At 50.1% G+C, this 24,830-nt stretch overlaps 1 protein-coding gene across 1 annotated transcript in view; it reads left to right on the top strand.

Moving 5' to 3' along the window:
- ncanb (neurocan b) overlaps positions 1-16,944 on the top strand; it is a 54,454-nt gene extending 37,510 nt beyond the window's left edge. The window contains 7 exon segments of the mRNA XM_067229441.1: positions 3,503-3,616; positions 11,653-11,811; positions 12,417-12,499; positions 12,703-12,847; positions 14,871-15,053; positions 16,444-16,631; positions 16,858-16,944. Coding sequence (XP_067085542.1) covers positions 3,503-3,616; positions 11,653-11,811; positions 12,417-12,499; positions 12,703-12,847; positions 14,871-15,053; positions 16,444-16,631; positions 16,858-16,944 — 959 coding nt within the window.
- Positions 16,945-24,830: the final 7,886 nt, after the last annotated feature.

Raw genomic sequence — 24,830 nt, 5'->3', positions numbered from 1 at the left:
GATACAAAGTGTGGCCGTACAAAGTGTGGCCGTAACTCTCAGTGTCGCAGATGATGGCTTAGACAACCTAACATCTCTCTTCTCTCTCTCTCTCTCTCTCTCTCTCTCTCTCTCTCTCTCTCTCTCTCTCCTGTCTCTCTCTCTCTCTCTCTCTCCTGTCTCTCTCTTTGTCTCTTTCTCGTCGCTGTATCTTCTCTCTCTCCCTCTCTTTTTCTCCCTCTCTCTATACATTTATTTCTCTTTCTTTCCATGTCGGACAAAACATCCAGGACAGATTTTCTCCAGACATCCCCTGTCCTCTGTTTGCCCGTGTCCAGGTACATAGGACTCTCTGGAATGTATCAGTTCTCTGGTTGAGAAGGAGGAAACCTGGCCTCTCTCTGTCCCTGTCTCGTTCGTCCTGGTTAGTATTCTGAGTGGATTCGAGGGAGTGTGTCTGTGTGTCCCTGTCATGGTCTCGGCCCCCCCCTCCCCTTCATATGCCAGCTCCACTTCTCTCTTCAACGCTTTGGCCTGAGAAGCCCAGCCTGTTCCCCCTAAGCAATTACAGTGGAGGACATCCGCAGGCTCCTCTCGTCTGAGAGCGCCTTATTTTCCCTTCAAATGTTAAATAGTAAAAGAGGGGAATCAGAGAGGCGGCTCGGCTGAATGTCAACGCTGACGCTCGTTAGCGTCTCGCGGCGGGGGGGGGGGGGGGGGGGGGGGGGAGCTGTCGGCTCGCTAGCCCAGCCCTCCGAGGTGTTTGCAGCATTGCGATGTTTCAGTTGGCCGTTTAGCAATGTCACTGTGTGTGCGGCCCCCCCACACACTTTCCGAAAACCGAAATAAATCGTTTTTTACGATCCTCTTTTTTCGTGCTTTGACGGGAAGTTGTTCCCTGTTTTACATCAAGCCCACGTCAAACCGTTGACATATTCAATTTGAAAATTCTGTTGGAAAAATATTTGCAGGCAAACAAAATGATGCCACCCATTACAAACACCAGGCTGGATGGAGGTACAGACCAGGCTGGGTGGAGGTACAGACCAGGCTGGGTGGAGGTACAGACCAGGCTGGGTGGAGGACCAGGCTGGGTGGAGGTACAGACCAGGCTGGGTGGAGGTACAGACCAGGCTGGGTGGAGGACCAGGCTGGGTGGAGGTACAGACCAGGCTGGGTGGAGGACCAGGGTGGTCAAACGTGGGTGATCAACACCTCAAGCGATCTTCACCTTGTCCTGCGTGGAAAGCAACCTCGTTTCGTGTCCAGCGTCTTTGCACATTTCATCAGGTCGCCCTCAGCGCCCTACAGCGGTTCCCCGCCTGGGAGCAGCGCCGCGCTGGAGAACTCGTTTAATCTTCCCTTCTGTCGAACGTCCCTGGCTGGGTTATTGATTCTGTGTTGGTCTTTATTAGATTCAGCTCGGTGTACTCGAGGCCTTGTGGATTCACGGCCGTGAAAGTGTTGATGGCGATTATAAAAAGGAGGGAGCTGTTTGCTTTTGGCCTTGCCCAGTGTTCCCACGGTTCTGCCGGCACTGGAGTTAGAGCCATAACTCTGGAGCGGGGAACAGGGATCGCTGGAGTCTGATCTGGTACCCACGCCCAGCCAGGGTCTCTTGTTCTTGCTCTCTGTTCTCTCTCTCATTCACTCTTTGTCTTTCTGTCTCTCTCATTCTGTCTCTCTCTCTGTTTCTTTGTCTCTGTGTATCTCGGTGTTTTCTAGAAAACTCTTTGTCCAGACCCCCCCCCCCCCCACGCTCTCTCTGTCTCTCTCCCAGACCATGGTGGTCCAGGGGAGGCTGTGGGGACGAGGTGTGTGCCCAGGCCTGCCAGCGTTGGGAGCCAGAGAGGGCTGGGCAACCCCCCAGCACACACACACACACACACAGAATCACACACACTGCCACCTGCTTCATAAAGCCTCGACCAGCTGGGCTGAGTAGACAGTTAGTAGGCCCTCCTGCTGTTTGCTGTGTGTGTGTGTGTGTGTGTGTGTGTGTGTGTGTGTGTGTGTGTGTGCGTGCGTTAGAGAGAGAGAGAGGATAGAACTCTCTCTGTGGAGCCAGGGGCCGAACAGCGAAACACAGGACATGTTCCACATAAGGGGAGCTGTTGAAGACAGACCCACACTGGGATAGGGGTCGTGTAGAGATACCTCATAGAGAGAGACCTCGCAGACAGAGACCTGCTCTGAGGCTGGACCAGCAGAGGCTGTGTAGGTGGACTCTCAGTAATGACATCCAGTAGAGAGGCTGCCGGTCAGGTTGCTGGTCAGGCATCTGGTCAGGTTGCTGGTCAGGTTGCTGGTCAGGCCAGCTGGTGCTGTTTACACAGCATCAGGGAGTTGTTTGTCGACTATGTTTGTTGTGTATGTGTGTGTACGTGTTTGTGTTCATCAGGTGTGTGTGTGTGTATAAGTGCACGGCAATCACTTCTGTGTTGAATCCCGGTCTAGACAGACAGTGCAGGCTGCCCCCCGGCCCCCCTGGCCTCCTCCGGGCCCCCCCGCCCCCCCCCCCCCCCCCCCCGGCCCAGACAGACGCCATCTTGTCTCCTTGTCTGTGTCTAGCTCACCAGCTCAGACTCCCTCAACTCAATAAGAAGAACCCAACCTGTTCTCACACACACACACCTCCCACCCCAGCCATCCCAGGAGCACCTGAATCCCCCCCCTCACTTCTGACCCAATCCTAGCCCCCTCTCCTCGCCTTCCCATCATCCCCCAGGATCCCTATATGATCCCAGGGCAGAGTAGTCTTGGAGACCAGCTGTGGTTTATAATGATTTCCCCCCCGGCAAGATCAGCCAGAGAAATACTGCTACTGTTCCACCACCAACAGATGAACTCTGGCCTTGTGTATGTATGTGTGTTTTGTGTGTGTGTGTGTGTTTGTGTGTGTGTGTGTGTTTGTGTGTGCACGCATACTGCTTGTTTGTCTTCTGTGCTTTAGTTTGTGTTTGTGTTTCTCAGACGGTTGGTGTGTACTGGCGGATAACATTATGGAAGGCTTGTTAACCTATTTCTCTCTTTCACCTTCTATTTCTCATCTTCCTCCCTCCTCGTTCTCCTCCTCCTCCCCGTCCTCTTTTCTGGCCTAAAACGTCCTCTTGCCAAACCATCTCAGTTAGCATCCCTCGCTCCACTGACTGTGTAACGCCTCATCGACAAGTCCAATCAATGCTTTTAATTACAACATTCTGATGTTCCACACCTGTGTGAAGAGGGGATCTCTGTTAGATTGTTCACTAAGGGATTATGACAGGTGCTGTGATCATGATTTCCCTTGCCTGGTCTAGTGGCTGTGCAATGACTGACCTTGTCTCTTTTCCCCTCTCCCTTCCCTTGCCTGGTCTAGTGGCTGTGCAATGACTGACCTTGTCTCTTTTCCCCTCTCCCTCATTCCATTTATATCTCTCCCTTGTCTCTCTCTCTCCCTGTCTCTCTCTCTGTCTCTGTCTCTCTCGGTCTCTCTCTATCTGTCTCTCTCTCTCTGTCTGTCTCTCTCTGTGGTGTCTGACAGACATTGATGACTGCCAGTCCAACCCCTGCCAGAACGGAGGCACCTGCATAGACGAGATCAACTCCTTTGTGTGCCTGTGCTTGCCCAGCTACGGCGGTGCCACGTGCGAGAGAGGTAACCCTTCCAATGCAGCGCTCATTGGGGGAGGGGGGGGGGGGGGGGCAGGAGGAGGTAGGATTGCGGGGGGTGTGCCACTCTGGGCACACCAGAGTGGGCCCCTTCAGAACCGCACTGTAACTGTCTGAGATGAGAGGCAGAGACTTCCTGTGGCAAAAAAATAAAACGTATTGTGTGAAATATAATGTTCTCAGTGCCACTGCACTCAACAAGGCAGGGTCAGGTCTTCCCCTCCTAGCCCCTCTGGAAGGCTCGCTACACTAAGCTAGCTCGATGCCATCGGCAAGTAATGCCATTATTACCAGACCAGAAATAGGGTGGATCAGTGAGGTGGATCTGCACGTCTCTACATGAGAATACGTAAGCCAATTTCACCCCAGTGTCAATGGGTGGAAACCGGAGCAACACACACTACAAACTACTGCAGCATTTAGGCAGAAAGAGAGAGGAGAGAAAGAGAAAGCAAAAAAGAGAAAGCCGAGAAAGAGAGAGCAGAGAAATAGAGAGAATAATAGAGAAAGAAGGCTTAGTCCTATCGATGTGTGTGTGCACGCTCGTGTATCTGTGTGTGTGTAAGCGTTTGTGCTGGTGTGCGTGCGTGTGTGTGTGACAGGAGTCTGTCTGTCAGGAGGGTGGAGGCTTGGTGAGTCCAGCTCATTGCTCTGTTGGAGCGAGACCGACCGCTTCCACGACCCTCCAATCACAGCCTTGCGCTGCCCGTCCATCAGCATTCCACCCACCTGCGCCTCGCAACTCACACACACACACACACAGCTCACACACACACACACACACGCATACAGCTCACACAGCTGTGCTATTAGGAAGGCCAGGGCCTGTGCGCACACTCACACACACACACAGTCACAGCTGAGTTATTAGAGATGGCCAGGGCCATGTGCAAACACATAACCCACACATCCAACCCCCAGATATTTACATCCATATTAATGCTCACAGACTCTTTACATGCTCTTACAAACACCACGGAAGTGCAAACACACACATACAGTACATATATTCACACACAGACACTCCATACACACGCCCATACACCCCCACCTCCACACACGCACAGACGCCCTCCACACACGCACAGACGCACACAAACATGCACGTAGGGTAGAGCAGTGGTTTCCTGCAGTGTAAGTATCTTCATGGTTGAGTTAGATCAGCAGGACAGATCTGTCAGTCTGTTTCCATGCCTCCTGTAATGGGACTAGGAATACATTACACAGTGTGAGAGGACTGTGTCATTTGCAAAGGGGACTGTGAGTTGACTAAAAGAGAGACAGAAATAGAGTGAGGGAGAGAGAGAGAGAAATGTACAAAAAATACATAGTCTCTTTTATTCTCTCTCTCTCTCTCCAATTCTGACTTTCTCTTCATATCTTTTGCTTGCTACCTATCTCTCATCTCCCTCTTAAGACTCCTGATCTGCATAACGCTGTCCCTATGCACGCAATAAAGAGAGAATGTGTGTGTTAGAGAGAGTGTGTGTATGTGCGAGGGAGAGAGAGAGCATCATCTCTAATGCATTATTAAGGGCAGCATTCTCTTTAAAGACAGTGAGCACCTGGTGTTGTGGCTAGTTAACTGTAGCCAGCTAACACTACTCTACTGTTCTTCTGTGTTCCTCTGCATGTTTTTCTGTGTTCCTCTGCATGTTCTTCTGTGTTCCTCTGCATGTTCTTCTGTGTTCCTCTGCATGTTCTTCTGTGTTCCTCTGCATGTTCTTCTGTGTTCCTCTGCATGTTCTTCTGTGTTCCTCTGCATGTTCTTCTGTGTTCCTCTGCCTGTTCTTCTGTGTTCCTCTACCTTTCCACAGACCATGTGACGTACTGTGACATGCCCAGAATATCTTCCTCACGGCCGACCACACAAGCAAACTAGCGCTCGCACACAGAGCTCTTCCACACATGCACACATCATCATTTTCTCAGCTCAACAGGGCGCCCTTCAGAGGGATGTCTGCAGAGGAACGCATGCTGCCTTTACCCATAAGCCACTCTGTTGCTTGAGAGTTAAATACTCTTGCATCGTGGACATAACGCCGAACATTAATAAGAGCTTGAAAATAAACTCCCAGTGCACAGGGGATCGGAACACTTAACACACTCCTTCTCTTCTCTCCTCTATCTCTCTCTCTCTCGCTGAATATATACTGTATATGTGTGTGTGTGAGAGTGTGTGTGTGTATATATATACTGTGTATATCTCGCTCCAGAACAAAATAGCTTACAAATTGAACAGAAGACAGTATAAGACACAGTGCAGATAATTAATCCCCAGACAAAGGATGAAGACTTGCCTTCACAGACAAACAGCGAAGAACATCACCCTCCTCTTTACGCTCGCCCTCCCTTCAGTTCTCCCACCCCCTCACTCAGTGTCTTCATATACCCTGCATAACTAGAGAGAGAGCGAGAGCACGAGAAGGAGAGAGGGGGAGAGGGAGAGGGGGGGAGAGGGAGGGAGAGAAAGCGAGGTTGGCGTCTAGAGGTGTTATACCCTGGTGTTGCTGAGAAGGAGGTGGAGGAAGATGAACGTGGCCTCGTGTTCAGCCAACAGACGGAGGGTGGGGCCTACACACACTTGCGCCGGCGTAGCAGAGGAGTAGGTCGTTCATGAAGACACCATACACACACACGCACACACACACACTGCTGTGGGCCTGCACCCACCGACGGTCACTCGCACAGGATACAAAACACTTAACGTGCTCACAGAGAGCATACTAGTATGTGTGTGTGTGTGTGTGTGTGAGTACACACACAGAACACAGACAATGCATACCATACACACACACACACACACATACTGAGTGAAAAGAAGCTAACATAAGGCGCCTCAGAGAAATTGTATTTTCTGTTCCCTTCCATGCCAAGTGTGTGGGTAAGAGGCACAACGTTTGGGCAGCCAATGCCCACGTACAACACACACACATACACACACCTGCCCACACACATACACACACCTGCCCACACACATACACACACCTGCACACACATATACACACACCTGCCCACACATATACACACACCTGTGCAGATGTACTCATATACACACACCTGTGCAGATGTACTCATATACATACACCTGTGCAGATGTACTCATATACACACACCTGTGCAGTTGTACTCATATACACACACCTGTGCAGGTGTACTCATATACACACACCTGTGGAGATGTACTCATATACACACACCTGTGCAGGTGTACTCATATACACACACCTGTGCAGGTGTACTCATATACACACACCTGTGCAGGTGTACTCATATACACACACCTGTGGAGATGTACTCACTGTGCAGGGTGGAGACATCCACCAGCCAAGATGTGTTAGGTGTCAGATAAAGCTAAGAATGTCCAAGCAAACAGACAGACAGAGAGACAGACAGACAGGTAGACAGACTGACAGACAGAGAGACTGACAGACAGGTAGACAGGTAGACAGACAGGTAGACAGACACAGACAGACGGGTAGACAGACAGACAGGTAGACAGACAAACACGTTTACATTTATAGTCGGGCTTCTCCAGGGACGACCTAGGCAGCTAGTCAACAGCAGGCTCCTGTCTGTGTATGGTAAACCACAAGTCAGCACACTCCTCGCTAAATTAATTTCTGGCCATCCTCTGGGTCTTTAGAGGCTATTAATGCTAATGAAGATGTATGCTTTGTAATAACACGTCAAGAGCCTCCCGTGACACGAATGAACAGAAAGGCCTTGGATCGAGAGGGCTCCTGCCTCATAGGCTGTCTTAATCCTCACACGGTTCCTCACCAGCGATCCTAGCACACACACACACGCACTTGTACCCGCACACAGACACAAACTTAACGTGCCGCCTTAGAGACATGCCCGCATGCACACACATCCACACACACACACACACACCTTCCTTTTCAGGGTCCTTGCATCTGGACGAGGAGATTATCCCCAAAGTTTTGCGTCAGGCAGCTTGGCGTTGTGTACTCCAAACACAGTAATGAAGTGTTGTCACGGTAGCCTCACGGTGAGCTGGTGCGCTCAGCCCGTCTGCCAGGGGGCGGCTGGGCCAAGTCTGCCTGAGTGGAGGGAGAACTTAACACCTTGTGTCTTCTGGTCAGAAATGGAATGCGGTGTTTGGTCTCATTGAAGGTGCTTGGTTGGAGGACTGTACCTGGAGAGAAGGGGCGATTCTAGGATCAGCCCTTTAGGGGTGCTCAGCCCCCAATGAGAATGTGACATGAATACAGTGCCTTGGAAAAGTTCTGAACCCCCTTGTTAAATAAATCTGAATAAAGATGGAGGGAGGCGGGGGGAGATGGAGGGAGGCGGGAGGAGATGGAGGGAGGCGGGGGGAGATGGAGGGAGGCGGGGGGAGATGGAGGGAGGCGGGGGGAGATGGAGGGAGGCGGGGGGAGATGGAGGGAGGCGGGGGGAGATGGAGGGAGGCGGGGGGAGATGGAGGGAGGCGGGGGGAGATGGAGGGAGGCGGGGGGAGATGGAGGGAGGGAGGGGGAGATGGAGGGAGGCGGGGGGAGATGGAGGGAGGCGGGGGGAGATGGAGGGAGGCGGGGGGAGATGGAGGGAGGGAGGGGGAGGGTTGACAGGAAGAGAGGCGGGTGTACACATTTGATGATGAGAGTCCACGCAGGATAAATACCACATGGTGATTTAGATAAAGGAGCCAATCAGTCAACTGGAAGCGTCTGCCCTTTTCTTTCCCAATGGCCGTGCCTTCACACCCCTCACACAAGCAGATGCACCCTGTCTGGAGAGAGAGACACAGAGAGAGAGAGGGAGAGAGAGAGACACAGAGAGAGAGAGACAGAGAGAGACACAGAGAGAGAGAGGGAGAGAGAGAAAGAGAGAGAGACAGAGACACAGAGAGGGAGAGAGAGACAGAGACACAGAGAGAGAGACAGAGACAGAGACACACAGAGACAGAGACACAGAGAGAGACAGAGATACACAGAGAGAGAGCCAGAGAGAGAGAGACAGAGAGAGACAGAGAGAGAGACACAGAGAGAGAGACAGAGAGACACACAGAGAGACAGAGAGAGAGCAGACATGTGAATATAGTATATATATATCTGGGTGTGGTCATGTCAGACACTGGTTCAGACTGGTGTTGGATGAGACTAAGCCCTGATATGTGGAGCAGAGACAGGCTGTTGGGCTTTGCGCTCCCTGCCTACTGATCTCTGCATGGGGCATCTCTCTATCTGACACACTGCTTAACAAATATTGATAGTCTGAACCGTCTAATGAGCAGTGGAAATCCAACCAAAGGATCTGATTAATAATGTGTCTCTGGTGTCTGTGTGTGTGCGTGTGTGTGTGTGGGTGTGCGTGTGTGTGTGCGCGTATGTGTGTGTGTGTCACCACTGTCCTCTTTCATAGCAGCTTCCATGGGGCCAAAGGGGCTGAGCCAGGCAGTGATAGGGCAACCCTCTCTACTGCCTCACACTCTTTACTTCCTCACACCCTCTACTGCCTCACCCTCTTTACTGCCTCACCCTCTTTACTGCCTCACACTCTTTACTGCCTTACACTTTACTGCCTCACCCTCTCTACTACCTCACACCCTCTACTGCCTCACACTCTTTACTGGCTCACCCTCTCTACTGCCTCACTCCCACTACTGCCTCACACCCTCTACTGCCTCACACTCTTTACTGCCTCACCCTCTACTGCCTCACACTCTTTACTGCCTCACACCTTTTACTGCCTCACACTCCTTACTGCCTCACCCTCTTTACTGCCTCACCCTCTCTACTGCCTCACACTCTTTACTGTCTCACCCTCTTTACTGCCTCACCCTCTCTACTGCCTCACACCCACTACTGCCTCACACCCTCTACTGCCTCACACTCTTTACTGCCTCACTCTTTACTGCCTCACACTCCTTACTGCCTCACCCTCTTTACTGCCTCACACTCTTTACTGCCTCACACTCCTTACTGCCTCACCCTCTTTACTGCCTCACCCTCTCTACTGCCTCACACTCTTTACTGCCTCACACTCTTTACTGCCTCACACTCTTTACTGCCTCACACTCCTTACTGCCTCACCCTCTTTACTGCCTCACCCTCTCTACTGCCTCACACTCTTTACTGCCTCACCCTCTTTACTGCCTCAATGACTCGTACTCTGTCTGGGCCTGATGCCAGTGTATGCCCACAGTAGTGTGTGTGTGTGTGTGTGTGTGTGTGCGTGTGCAAGTGGGCTGTGTGCGTGTGGCTTGTGTCTACATAAGTATGCCTATAATACATGAGTTTTCGTGTGTGTGTGTGTAGGTGTGTGTGTATGTGTGTGTAAGTGTGTGTGTGTGTGTGTGTGTAAGTGTGTGCCCGTCCCTAGAGTACCTCCTCTCCCTGTTTCTCTAGATAACATGGCAGCCGTTGCAAGCCCAGCCAAGTTGGGCTCATTCCCTGCCCTAATACAATATACCAACCACTGAGAAGGGATGGCTTTAGCCCAGGTAGCTAGCGCGGGCAGAGGCACTCTGTGAAGACTGAAGCTGTGTTGTCATTGTGAAGCTATAAGCCCCACAGGAACAGCAACCACATCATGGCAGCAAAGCCTCGTCAGACCGTCCTGTCAGGAATCCAACGAAACACTGCTAAGAGGAACATGGCAGCGCAACAGTTTACACTCTCTAAACCACACAGCACATAGTTACCCTATATGTATGTATGTATGTGTGTGTGTGTGTGTGTGTGTGTGTGTGTGTATGTGAAAAGATGGCAGAATGGGGTAGCTTGTGTTAACACATTATGAAAGCACATACTTACACACTCCCCTCCCAGGCACCATCTCTAGCATCTACTCTGTTCTGTCAGGCTTTCAGACACATCTGTGTGAGTATGTACGCACGCGTGTGTGTAAGTGTGTGTGTGTTGGATTGCGTCTTGTGGGAGCTGTGGTGCTGGAGATAACTACCCCAGCTCTGCTTCCTGTGGGGTTATGGGCTCGGGGCAGGGCAGTGGGGCAGGAATCTGTCTTCTCCGACCCTGCCCACTTACGAACACACACATGTTCACGTGAACACACACTCTCTCACCCAGACGCTAAATCTATTTTTTATCTATCTCACACACACACACACATTGCCGTATACACACGTCGACTCTCAACTCTCATCACATTGGAGGTACAAATCTTTCAGTCACAGAGCTAACCCCCTGGAAAGTTGGAGGAGAGACGGAGAGGGGGAGGCAGGGAGAGAGGGAGGCAGGGAGAGAGGGAGAGAGGGAGAGAGGAAGCGACTGTGTGCTGACAGAACTGTGAAAGGGTTTAATTACCTCACCAGAGCGACGCGCTGGAAGACATTTCTGGGGATTGTTGTCATTTGAATAGATTAAAAGGCCTTTCATTGGTCTAAGCCTCTCTCTCTCTGCTCCTATGGCTGTGGATTACACTTGAGCAGCAGACTGGAGGGAGAGAGAGAGGGGGAGGGAGAGGGAGAGGGAGAGGGAGAGGGAGAGGGAGAGAGAGAGAGAGAGAGAGAGAGAGAGAGAGAGAGAGAGAGAGAGGGAGAGGGAGGGAGGGAGGGAGATGGGGGGGAGATGGAGGAAGGGAGATGTGGAGAGAAGGAGGGTAGAGATGAGAGAAGTGTCAGACTGGAGGAAAATAGAGCATTAGAGATAGAGAGAGATGGGGGGGAGTTGGTGTGACAGGTAGACGATATGTCACACTCACACAGAAGGAGGACAGAGTGATTACTCTCGCGTTAGAAACAAGCAGAAAGTGTTGCAGAGGATGCAGATCTGAAGGATAGCGTTTGACAGAGTTGTGTGTGTGTGTACGTTTCTCTGAAGTGTTTGCTTCTAGGAAGACTAAGCCAAAATCTCTCTCTCGCTCTCTCCATCACAACGCCCTCTCTCCTTCTCTCTCTCTCTCCCTCTGTCTTCATGACTATTTCTCTCCATCTATCTTTCTCTTCCCCCCTTGCTCGCATGCTCTCTCTCTCTCTCTCTCTCTCTCTCTCTCTCTCTCTCTCTCTCTCTGCATCCCCACCCCTCCTCCCTGCAGACACGGAGGGCTGTGACCACACCTGGAGGAAGTTCCACGGTCACTGCTACCGCTACTTCAGCCGACGACACACCTGGGAGGACGCAGAGAAGGACTGCCGCCAGCACAGCGGCCACCTGGCCAGCATCCACAGCCTGCAGGAGCAGGACTTCATCAACGGTGGGTCTGACGGGGCCTCACACACCACCCTCACACACCACCTGCCCTCACACACCACCCTCACACACCACCTGCCCTCACACACCACCCTCACACACCACCTGCCCTCACACACCACCCTCACACACCACCCTCACACACCACCTGCCCTCACACACCACCACCCCCCCCCCCACACCATCCAGTGTTCTCCTGGTCCCAGCCTGGTCCCTACTCGCTGGGACCCAAAGAGGGGCCAGAGCTATCCATTACAGCCACCCTCCCCTACCCAGACACATTCACCAAAAAAAGTGTGTTTAATTGCCTCGAAAATGGACGTCTCCACCCCAGTAATAAAGGGAGTACAGCCATTAGGGAGATTAATGGCCCTGGTGATGATGTTAATCAGAGGCACCATGATTGAAATTCCATTACACTCACACACACGCGCGCATGCACACACACACACAGGATCTCTATCCACGTCTACTCAAGGATGAGGTGGAGATAGGATCAGAGGCCAGCTAGCCAAACCTCTGAGAGGACTGGGTCTGAATAAGCTAGACATATGGAATGACAATAATCGTTCTGTGTGTGCGTGCATGTGTGTGTGTGTGTGCACTCAGGTCTGAGCCACGACAACACCTGGATTGGCCTGAATGACCGCACCGTGGAGGAGGACTTTCAGTGGACGGACAACATGGACTTGGTAAGCAGGGGGGAGGAGAGGGAGAGAGAGAAGAGAGAGAGAGAGAGAGAGAGAGAGAGAGAGAGAGAGAGAGAGAGAGAGAGAGAGAGAGAGAGAGCGATACAGAGTGGGTGTAGGGGAAAGGGCAGAGAGAGATGAGTCGGGGAGTCTTTTGGGAACCAGAAGTGCTGGAGACTGTGTGTTGACGTGTCTGTCTGTTCCAGCAATATGAGAACTGGCGGGAGAACCAGCCAGACAACTTCTTTGCGGGCGGGGAGGACTGCGTGGTGATGATCGCCCACGAGAACGGCAAATGGAACGACGTGCCCTGCAACTACAACCTGCCCTACGTCTGCAAGAAAGGAACAGGTGAGGAGGGAGGGGGGGGGGGCGGAGAGAGAGAGGCAGACAGACAGTCAAGGAAAGAAAGAATAGATTCTTGACAAGGCGCCCATCCTTTAGAGGAAGGGTGCCTGGTCTAAAGACCTTCATGGTCCTCTTTAATCAGTCTCTCACTTCCACACCGTCAGAATGTCGTGACACGCCGCTGAAGATCCCACTTCAGACAGCCGAACCTCATTAGGTCGACGTGTTTTATAAAACCGTGGCCAGATACAACCAACTTTTAAACAGCGTTTAACTTTGCGCTCAAAGTCTGGAGTGTTGAGACTGATGATTAGGTGAGAGTGCTGGCGTTACAGTTGTCATTTTAGACCGTCGAACAGACCTGAGGTCAGACTGTTTTGCCCCCCCCCCCGGGTTCCAGACAGACTCCATGGAGCTGCTCTGTCATGGTGCTGTGAGGAGCAGGATGAAGCCACAGCCTAACATGCTCCTCTGGGAGCCTATTAGAGAAGTTGTGACTCTCTCTCATTTGCATACGGGTCAGAGAGAGGGGGGGTATTTATAGCCAGGAAGGAGTAGGTTTGTTGGCTGTTGTGGAGAAAGGCCTGGAACTTTTACATATTCTGGGTCAGGACCTGATGGTGGCTTCTACAGTGGCTTATAACCTTGACTCTGGGCGTGGAATGGGGTTATAGATCACAGATATAGGTTTACTAGATCCAACATGTTAGACTAGTCACAACATCGATGTGAGATGGAGCTGCCTAGCAACATACAACCATACAGAATACAGATATCATATTACTTGATATGCATTACATATGTATTCAAAATCGATTTATAGGTCTTCAGCTACCGGCTCAAAGCCTGACCTTCAGTCGTGAATAACAATCTGTCCCAGTTTTTCCATCTTTCTCAGAAAGACAACGAAAATCCTGTCCTGATCAGTGTTCTGTAGTATTCTGTGTTGATTTCTGATGCTTTGTAATCACATTCCTGTTGCGCCCTGCTCATCAGTGGCCCCGGGGCTTGATTGGTCGGCACACAGACCTATCAGTGGCCTCAATCACTCACACAGAGGCCAATCAGGGAGATGACTGTGTCTTGTAGAGCCCTGATGGTGCCACTGATCAAGGAGTCACTGTCATTGTAAGGACACACACACACACCAACACACACACCAACACACACACACACCAACACACACACCAACACACACACCAACACACACCAACACACACCAACACACACACCAACACACACACACACACACACACACACACACACACACCAACGCACACACCAACACACACACACACACACCAACACACACACCAACACACACACCAACACAGCTACAACACACCTGTGTGCATTGAACTCCTACACTGCTCAATTCTTTTATAAAGACATCTCACACACAGACACAACCTCGACCCCTGTCCCACTCAGAAGACTTGTGCCCTGTTATCAAGCTCCACAGCTGCTCATGTGAATATTGATCTGATTCCGCCAGCCTGCTGCTGTTAGGAGGGTGTCCCGAGGCACCGAACCAAGCCGGGAACGCTTAGCTCTGATAATGGTCGTGAATCACGACCATTATCATTCAGGAGAGCCCTGTGGAACTGCAACCAGGGTGTCTGGAGAACTGTGGTCTCTCTCATGGACTGTGTCTGAAGCCAGTGATATCCCCGGGCATGAGTAACAAACATTAAGTGTTCATTCTTAGACACTGTTATCCCGAGCAATCTATGAACCCTTTGACCCGCAGTGAAATATCTTCAACTGAACCATACCCATCCCTGAGTTCCCCAAGGGGACATGATCGTATTGTGTTCATATCGTGTCACATCATGTCACGCAGCCTTAACAGGCTCACCCAACCCACCAGGACACCAGCGCGACACAGTAGAGAGAAACTCTTCACGATGAATCAGCATTTTTCGGGAATCCGCATAATAAGATATTTCATGGTGTTATACTTTTACCTGACGTCTCTCTCTCTCTCTCTCTTTCTTCTTCTGTCTCTCTTCCCCTCCGTGGTCAGTGCTTTGTGGGGCTCCGCCCCCTGCGGAGAACGCGTTCCTGATTGGACGCCAGCGGTCTCACTATGACATCCACTCCGTGGTGCGCTACCAGTGCGCCGACGGCTTCCTGCAGCGCCACATCCCCACGGCCAAGTGTCGCGCCAACGGCAAGTGGGACAGGCCCAAGATCATCTGCACAAAGTGTGAGTGTCAGGCGGCCGGGGTCGGGGGTCGCTCGGGGTCGGGGGTCGCTCGGGGTCGGGGGTCGCTCGGGGTCGGGGGTCGCTAGGGGTCGGGGGTCACTCGGGGTCGGGTGATCGGCTTCCTAAAACAGAGCAGGGGGGAATCTGGAGTTCGGGGCAGTCGAGGAAATAGAAGTTGTCGTATTGTCAGTCGCGTTTGGGCTGAGACGCAAATGAAAACCGAGTCCCAGCTGCTCTCATCGGCGGAGAGACAGCCTTGTTAACGTGTGAGTGGCAGTTGGAGTGATAGCGACTCGACAGCTGAACGTCACATTCCATGATCGACTCAATACGTTATTTGTTTGAGGAAGTTATGGGGAAACTGATCGCTGCATTGGTGCGTTATTTAGCCTGGCGTAGCTCTGAAGCTCTCACATAGATAAACTGATACAAGTGAGACATCTTATTCAGGCATCCAACTTTCATGCATCACATAGCTTGCCTGCAACCGAAACCAAATGTAAAATTCAGTCCAGCAGGGTGACCTTTAAATCCAGTTCACCTTTTTTGTAATGTTTTCAGTCATGTAGATATCAGTATCACAATGTAGCCTGTTCATCTGTGTTCGCGAGCCTGAATGGAAGGTGACAGATCCAGCTTGGCAGGCCGGGTGAGGCCCAGGCTGAGTGGAGGGAGAGGGAGCGGGAGGTTAGCCCTGTGCTAGTGCACTGAGAGGGCTGCGACCACACACTCTAGCTAGAGGAGTGAGGTGTTCTGTGCTGAGAGGAGGTTGTTGAGAGCTACGTGTCTGTGATGCTAACTCCTCTCTCTCTCTCTCTCTCTCTCTCTCTCTCTCTCTCTCTCTCTCTCTCTCTCTCTCTCTCTCTCTCTCTCTCTCTCTCTCTCTCTCCCTCTCTCCCTCTCTCTCCCTCTCTCTCTCTCTCTCTCTTTATCTCTCTCCCTCTCTCTCCCTCTCTCTCTCTCTCTCTATCTCTCTCTCTCTGTCTCTCTCTCCCCACCTCTCATTCTTCCATGACACACTCCGGGCCCAATCCTCCCTTCTGGCTTATTCCCTTCCGCCTCTCCTCTCCAATTTCTCATATCTCCTTTCTCCCCTGTCCCCCTGTTTCTCTCTGTCTTTCTTCCGGTCTCTCTCCTGCCTCTCTCCTCCTCCCTCTCTCCTCCTCCCTCTCTCCTCCCTCCCTCTTCCGGTCTCTATCCTCCCTCTCTCCTCCTCCCTCCCTCCCTCTTCCGGTCTCTATCCTCCCTCTCTCCTCCTCCCTCCCTCCCTCCATCTCTCTCATCCCTCCCTCCCTCTCTCTCCTCCCTCCCTCCCTCCCTCCCTCTTCCGGTCTCTCTCCTCCCTCTCTCCTCCTCCCTCTCTCCTCCCTCGGCCGTCTCTCTCCTCCAGCTCGGGGGTCTCACCGTTACCGGCGCCACCGCCACAAGCTCCGGAGGGAACACCGGAGGCGCAAGCACCACGGCCACGGACAGGGGGGTCAACACGGAGACGGGGGTCACCACGGAGAGGGGGGTCACCGCAGAGTCGGGGGTCACCGCGGAGAGAGGGGTCACCACGGGGGTCACCACCGAGAGGATGTGGGTCAAAAGCACGGCCATGTCTAAACCCACTCACCCTCCCCTTCCCTGCTACCCTGGTCTACCCTCACTGCCCTTTGCGGTACCCATCCTCTACTCCCCCCCCTCCAATTCTTTATCTCCTACCCCCTAGCTCCTAGCCCCTGACTCCTAGCTCCTAGCCCCTGGCTCCTAGCCTCTAGATCCCTAGCCTCTAGCTCTTAGCCTATAACTCCCTTTCCCCTAGCCCCTAGCCTTTCAGCCCATAGCCCCAGCTCCCATCCCCGGGCTCCCAGCCATCCTCTCATCCTATCCCCGCTCCCTGGCTCCCTGAGGCAGGCTGCATCGTACTCAAACCTGAGGCCTGAAGGCCCACTACTAGGCCTCACTGGGACAATAACAATCCCTTTGTACTGTAATTATTTTCTTTACTCCTTGATGTTTTGTCATCTTCCCCTGCCTCTCCCCTTCCTCTAGTAACTTTAATTGAGTCAATAATGATATTGGCTTTTATCTTCTCAATCTAAATGAAGTTTTCATTTTATTTTTACATACACAATCTTGGAGGGAGGTGCTTTGGTACAAACTGTAAATAGTGACGACTTCATTTATGATGCAATATCAAAAACAGAAGAGGCAAGAAATAGAAATGCACTGACTAGGCTTGAGTCTATCCGTGTAACAAACCGTACAGTATTTTAAAGATATACACAGTCATGGTGTGTTTCTTGACTGTTCTGTTTTTGGTTTGCTCTTTGTAAGACATTTTACCAGACCTACAGCAACAGATATTCTGAACAGATCTTCAAATGCTTTTCTTTTCAGACAGGTGGTTGTGCTGGATGATTTAAGCGATTAGCGCTCTTGCTCTTTGTGAAAATAAGCTGTTGTTTCTGTCTCAGTTCTAGCCTACAGAGAGACATACATATCGTGCAGTCATCTGCAAACCATGGTGGGCCAGTCAAACTGTCCTAACCTCAGACAGCGCCATCTGCTGGAGAGTGGTGGCAGTTGACATTGTCAAGGGTTAACTGGGAAAAGGTCTTTGGTGGGTCTCTAATGGACACAGATCCTCTCTGTTCCAGACTCCTCAACCCCTCCACCACCCCAACCTCCCTCACCCTCCAGCCTCATGTCTACATCTTGCCCCCCTCCATCTTTGCCATACACATTTTATGTATTCCACGTACAGTTTATTGATGATGGGGGTCCTCCTCTCTGGAATTCCACTCTATTTCCACTCGAAATTAGGCTGTCAGCCCTGTCAGAGAGAGAGAGACTGAGAGAGAGAGAGAGAGAGAGAGAGAGAGAGAGAGAGAGAGAGAGAGAGAGAGAGAGAGAGAGAGAGAGAGAGAGAGAAGAAGAAAGAATAGTGGGTGGTCTGGACTCTTAATTGCAGCCCATCTCTTCTATGGCACATCAGACAGATGGATGACAGCGCTCCATGTGCTGTCTGTGGGTGCAGTGCTTTGCTCATAATTAGCTTTCCAAGGGAGTGCAGATCTGACAGGACGTGGGGCCAGGCAGGGCCTGAGGGAGCAGGCTGGCTCCCAGAGGGGGCCCGGGTACGCACACAGGTTGCAGAGGGTGTTTGGGGATATGGGTGTGTGTTCGACTGGCTGACACGACCCACAGGAACTTGCTAGATAGCTAGCTATCTAGAAGGTGAGTTAGTATAACAATAGCGCTTGTTCCCAGTCTCTCTTGTTCACTCTCTCTCTCACACACACACACACATTTAATATGTCCTAAAGAGACACGCACACACAATACCTCTCACAAAGACAAACACCCAGGCACCTTGTCTCTCTCCCCAGACCTCCGTCTCTCCTCCTCAGCTCGTAACCTGCCGTTGAGGGCCTTGTCAAGGACAGGGAAGACACACGACAAAGAGCCAGAACAGAAGAATAGCCTCTGTCGGCTATCAGCCCTTAAAATCTCTTTCAGAGGATTCCTAATGACTGAGGAGGTTAGGAGCCCTGCTCTGTCTGCTGGAGATGACAGGGGTCTTTAAACCCGGAAACAGACACACAGTGACCTGTCACACCGGTCTAGCTTGGCCGTCTTTGAGATGTCAGTCTAGTATTGGCTTGTTTCCTGTCTGCTTGTCTCTGCACACCAGACAGATGGACTGTGGGTGGTCCGATGCTCTCTGGGCATGTAAATGAGTTGCGAATACAGGACAGGATGACAGTATTGCTGAGTGGGTGTGTAGAGTGTGTGTGTGTGTGGGTGTGTCTGTGTGTGTGTGTGTGTGTGTGTGGGATCAGGAAAACCAAACATGAGCAGCTGTGATTGTATCCCGATGTCTGATAAGGGCTCAAGTCAGACAAGCACGCACACGGCCTGCAGAGAGAGGTCATGTGAGGAGAGGGATCCAATCAGGAGAAGCAGAGAGAGGTCATGTGAGGAGAGAGATCCAATCAGGAGGGGAGAAATCCTGACGTCTTTTTCCGAAGTGTGCTGTTTATTTTTTATCCTTCGTCCTCTTGTGTCTGTTTATCAGGAGAGACATGAAAGAGATTAGATAATGACTGAAAGAAGAGCAAGTCCCTGGGGTTTCAGACCCTAGATAGCAGGGGCAGGGAGGGACAGTTCCACCCTCAAACAGACACGCACAGACACTCTCTCAAGTTCCAGACACTCGCTCCCACGCTCAAGTCTCAATCTCTGCATTTGAAGCCCTGCAGACGGATAGTCGTCTGTTTAACTGCAAGCTTTAATTATGAAGATGAGTTGCTAAACAGGGGTCTCTCCCAGCTGTCTGCTGGCTCTCCACACCACTCCTCCCACCCCTCCCTCTCTCCCTAGCCCTCTTCCTCTCCATGCACTTGAGGCCTGGAGGAACTTGCTTGTTTCATTTTCCCTCGTTGCGGGAGGAGTAGGAGCGGGGGGGGGGCACCCTAGCATTCGTAAGCCCGAGGCGTCACCCTTGCCCTTATGTTTACCGCGTGCTCAGAGGTGACAGGAAGCAGATGGAAGGGGTGGAGGGGGGTGGGGACGTGGGGAGGTGGAGCGCTGGTTCTCGGGTCTATTCCTGGCCCCTCCGTGCCGGCGCCAGACATCCATCACTGACATCTCCGCGGGGCCCGAGAGAGACCGTGGCGCTCCACAGCACCCTCAGTGTCAGGTCTCTGTCTGGGGAGACACAGTCTCCACAAGCTGGTCATGGCTCATCACTGCTGGGGACATGAGTCATAAATGAGACTTTGCTGTTGGGTTGACGCCGTAAGCTGGCTGAAGCAAAGCCCTCGCTTCTCCCAGCTTAACCTTCTGACAATGACAAACTGATAAGACTATAGGGGTGACCGTTCCTATTGATTTATTAGTTGGGTTTGTCTTGGGTTTGCATCAGCTGGTGGGTGGGATAGCTTAGATATCATGGATCTGTACGGGAAGTGTCCATTAGCTGGTCTCTGCTGATTATCCTCTGCAAACTCTGTCTCTCTCTCGGTCTCTATCTCGCCCTCACTCTACCTCTTGTCTCTTTCTCTCTTTCGGTCAAGAGACTCAGAAGTGGACCGTAAATTGAGAAGTTATCTGCACATTAACGTCGGAGAGTTTAGGTTCTGCCCTTACAGACACGAGACAGACAGAGCCGAGGGTGGAAGCTTGGCTGGTGTTAGGAACAACAAACATTCTGAGACTTAGTTTACCTGTACAGGGTTTTTAACTGCTCCAAAGGGCCTTTGCCATTGCGTGTGTTTGTTTGTGTTTGTTTAGACTCCGACATGAGAAAGGATTCATAGCTATTTGCAAACTACCAGTCTTTACTGTATCACCTCTCTATGTAGTTTTTCGACACAAGCTAGACAGTGCTGAACCTAACTGATCCACAACCTTCACCGATGCTGTTCTCTCTGTGATGTAAATACTCTGTGGGATTTTTGATTTTCTTTGAACTCTGGTTGTGTGTTTGTTGTTTAGATTCTATGGACCATATTCATACAAGACAGACAGACAAACAAACACTGTGTGAATCTGGTCCTGAAGTTTTTGTGTGTATTTATTGATGTTCTTATGAATTCCTGTTCTGTCAATGTATTATATTCTTTACAAGACAAATGATCATTAAACACCTTTGATTGGATCTGTAACCCAGTTGTGTGGCTGTGAGTTTTTGTAGGAGTTGTGTTTAGCGGGTTATGATAACTTTTTAATCACAGACTGATCACCTGATTGGATGAAAACAGACATGAAGATGCACAAAATAATGTTATTTTCTGTTCTTGAAGAGGCCCAGCCATTAGAAAGACCTATTTGTATCTTTGTCAAGAAAATACAGGAGAGCATCCACAGCCAGAACATAACACTACAGTAAACCCTTGCATTTGAATTAAATACCCTTTTCATTTACATTTAGTCATTTAGCAGACGCTCTTATCCAGAGCGGCTTACAGTAATTACAGGAAGTCCCCCTGAGGCAAGTAGGGTGAAGTGCCAAGGACACAACATCATTTGGCACGGTCGGGAATCGAACTGGCAACCTTCAGATTACTAGCCCGATTCCCTAACCACTCAGCCACCTGACTCCCCACTCTTTTCATATAATGACAGCTGGAGGAAACAGCCCTATGAGGGGGGTTGTTTCATTTAAGACGTTTTATACATGTTCTTTCTACTGTTTATCCATGAAACATCTTCACCTTCAGGCTACTTATAAATCCCACCTCGGTTTGTGTTTCTTCCTAGCCAAGAGCATCCCATTTCTTCTCATTATGTTAAAATCACGGTTGCTCTGTTTTGGTGGTGCTGTATTGATTTGTTCCAGGGCATAGACAACATTGTGACCTTATGTGGGGAGAGATGTGTTTTTCGAAAAGCCTGGAGGATTATTCAAAGTGCAGAGGTATTGATGCTGCTTACCAGGACTGCTGTAGTTTGATTTCTATTCTGAACAAATTTGTGTTCAGTCTGTTTCACTTCTCCAACGCTGAAAAGGGCAAGCGGCCGGCACTCGTAAGAGAGGGAGAGACAGATGGAGAGAGAGAAAAGACAAACGGGAAGAAAGAGAGAGGGGAGAAAGGTAGAAGGGAAGCGACGTAGCCAGAATAGAAAGAGGAGAGAGATAAACAGAATGAGAAATGGAGGAGTAAGAGTAAAAGGCGGGAAGGAGGGGGAGGGGAAGATGAGAGAGAATAACAGACGAGGCCACGATACACGCCCGTCGTACCTTTCAGAGGCCCACAGACGGATTTCACTTGAGCACATTCCCCCGTTTGCTCACTCGTTCAATAACTGCCAGTGCTCTCTCATTAAACCAAAAAAAAGATAACTCGCCCTGTCACAAGGACATCCAACTTTGTTGCACAAGTTCACAATCATCTCTCAGCTCTGCGGCGCGGCCTCTTCAATCTTTCACTCTGCTTTAACATCATCATCATTGTATTTTAACATTGTGGACGTTTCCACTCCCTAGTTGTTTTTTTGAATAGAGAAAGGATTTTTTTCTCTTTCTTTCTTGACAATGTCTCTTTTCTAAGGGCTGTGTGGTGTTTGCTAGGCTGTGGCGGTTCCAAGGGCAGACAGCCTGCTCATTAAACCTGTCGGTTAAGTCGTTTCCTTGATGCAGAACGTGAACACGACCTTCAGCTGTCCTCTTTTCCAGCAGCACAACAACAACAAGCACACAGCAAACAATCACAGATTAAGGAAATAATTATTTGAATCTGCTCCCAGTTCTTGTGTTTTTTGGGCCCAGACTGTCATACTGTCAGCCCTAAAATAAGATAGCTACGTGCTTATCAAATAAACGGCTTCTGTTGTATGCTGCTAACCAGAGAGGTTTAAAGTTTCCTGCAGTGTTTTCCCCTCATCCATAATCTGTTGTCAACAGTGACAGGACCCTGATGTTGCATAATCTGATTGGGATTCATGAAAGAAGAGGGCTTGGAAGATCAGGGATCTAAAAGCATGGTAACTGTTTGTCCATTTGATCTCGCCTCGCGTCATTGTAATGCTCATTTGGCAAGCATGACCAAATCCATGGGGGTCGTTGACATCTTCCCACAAAATCTCACAATGACTCAGCCAAAGTTGGGAGATATAAATCGCGAATATGCATCTTCAGCTTTTTACTAGGCGGATATAGATTACAAGAGAGGCCCAGACTCTGTACACCACCACTGCACACAGCTTGTCCCAATCAAAAGGTTAATATGCATCTGAAGTCCATTTATCTCCCGCTCCACAGCCCCCTCTGATGAATGGACCCAGCCCTCTAAGCTTTGCCGCTTCAACTGCATTTACAACGATAATGATGTTTGTGCAGATGGTGCGGCATCAGCCCACTAATAGCTTTTAGAGGAGTGTGAGAAGCAAAGCCAATGAAACGTCAGTTTGAACCCGGTCTTTTATTACGTCTGCTGGCTCTCTTCAGTTCTCCAAGCCGTACGTGCGCGACCGGCGAAGCTTTGTTGCCCGACCGTGACGGATTATCCGGAAATCTGACTTCATTAAAGCAGTTTACCGCGTCTCCCGACAACTGGATTTTCAGGGCTCTGAAGCGGGAGGAGAGAAGCCTTGGTGAGGATGGAAGCAGCCACTTGTCTTTTCTCTGTAATAGTTTTTAACTGCCGGTGGCCGGTTGTTCCACTTCCCTCAGTACTCTGGTAAAAGCAGCAGGGAGTCAGGTGGCTGAGCGGTAATGGAGTCGGGCTAGTATTCTGAAGGTTGCCGGTTCGATTCCTGGCTGTGCCAAATGAAGTTGTGTCCTTGGGCAAGGCACTTCACCCTACTTGCCTCGGGGGGAATGTCCCTGTACTTACTGTAAGTCGCTCTGGATAAGAGCGTCTGCTAAATGACTAAATGTAAAAGCAATGAGGTATTAAGTTTAATAACTGGTAGTGGTGGTTGTGCTTGAGATGTGGAAAGTGGATGGTTCGATCCCAATGTCAGCCAATAGTAACATTTTGCGAGCTGTCGTCAGGTTGAAAGAATATTGTAGAAATGCAACCATTTTTTGAAAGAAAGTTTTGAAAGCCAAATGTTTGTAGGTTTCACTTTCGTAGTCAAAGTTAGCAGGGGGTGCAATTCCTGGCAAGGCCCAACCCAGAAATGCACGCCCCCTAAAATGTATGTTCTGAAAATCCTGGCCTGTACCCAGCTAGCTTTCAGTTAGGGTAACTGATGGCGGTTGTGCTTGATGTGTGCAAGGTGGAGTGGGAAGGTTTGAAAAACAAAATTTGAAAGAAAGTTTTGAACAACAACATTTGTAAGAAAGTTTAGAAAAAAAGTTTCAAAACTTTTTCTTCACATCTGGAACTGATAGCTGTCGTCAGAATATGTCACACAGTTTATTTTATGTATGATTATAGGCCTATAGGCCTACATTCTAATTGTATATTTTGGTAGTCTAGCTTGTTAAGTTGTGACCAATGAGGTAGCCTAATTTGTTAAGGTGTGTTCAAGTTTCCTTGCTACCAACCATGGAAAGAGAAAGACATGGAGGAAAAAAGTTTGATCGATGTTGGTGCGGAGAGACTAAAACGAAAAGAATGAACTCATTAAAACGGATGTATAGTGTTGTTAGCTATTTCCTATAGAGTTTTCGGAAAAAAACTATTTAACGCGTTCGTCGAGGCCTTGAAAAGACTATTGCTAATAGAAGATCGCCGTTTTCGGGTTCAACTTCTATGTGAGTGCCTTCAGTGAGGACGATGACCGAATGGTGTTTCAGAGTTTTTCCAGAGGACATATCTGTGAATCGTGAGTAAGCAAAAGGGGATTTTTTGGCGGGATCTTTCGGGGGTTGAGCTCCAATGTTTACCAATATGTACGAAACTTGCTAAATATTAATGCCTTTTGAATCTTTAAAGTTTGACTAATACATGTGACGATTGAATTTATGGAATTGTGTTGACTTGATTGTGTTGTGTTGATTGTTTTGGTTATTACTCGGTAAATGCATGGGACTGCAAAATGTCTATAGGCCTAGTAGTACAGGTTAGGTGAGGTGTTTCACAGTCATAGAATACACCTAACAAACCAGGGCTGGTGCTTTTAATCGCACTAGACTTCAACTAACAAGTCACATTCAGGTGTGTCAACGGAGCACAGCTCCAGTATGGTCATAAGTTTACAATTACTATTTTAGTAGTAGTTTAGTACTAGTTTCCTATTATCACTAACAGGTAAACAAAGGGTCCCCCACACACACACACACACACACACACACAGAGACACTGGAAAAGTGTAAAGATGCTGTCACTGTGAGGTTAT

This window comes from Osmerus mordax, chromosome 26, assembly GCF_038355195.1.
Source record: "Osmerus mordax isolate fOsmMor3 chromosome 26, fOsmMor3.pri, whole genome shotgun sequence".
NCBI lineage: Eukaryota > Metazoa > Chordata > Actinopteri > Osmeriformes > Osmeridae > Osmerus > Osmerus mordax.
The sequence above is the reverse complement of the archived record's forward strand: the minus strand, read 5'-3'. Positions and strand labels throughout refer to the sequence as shown.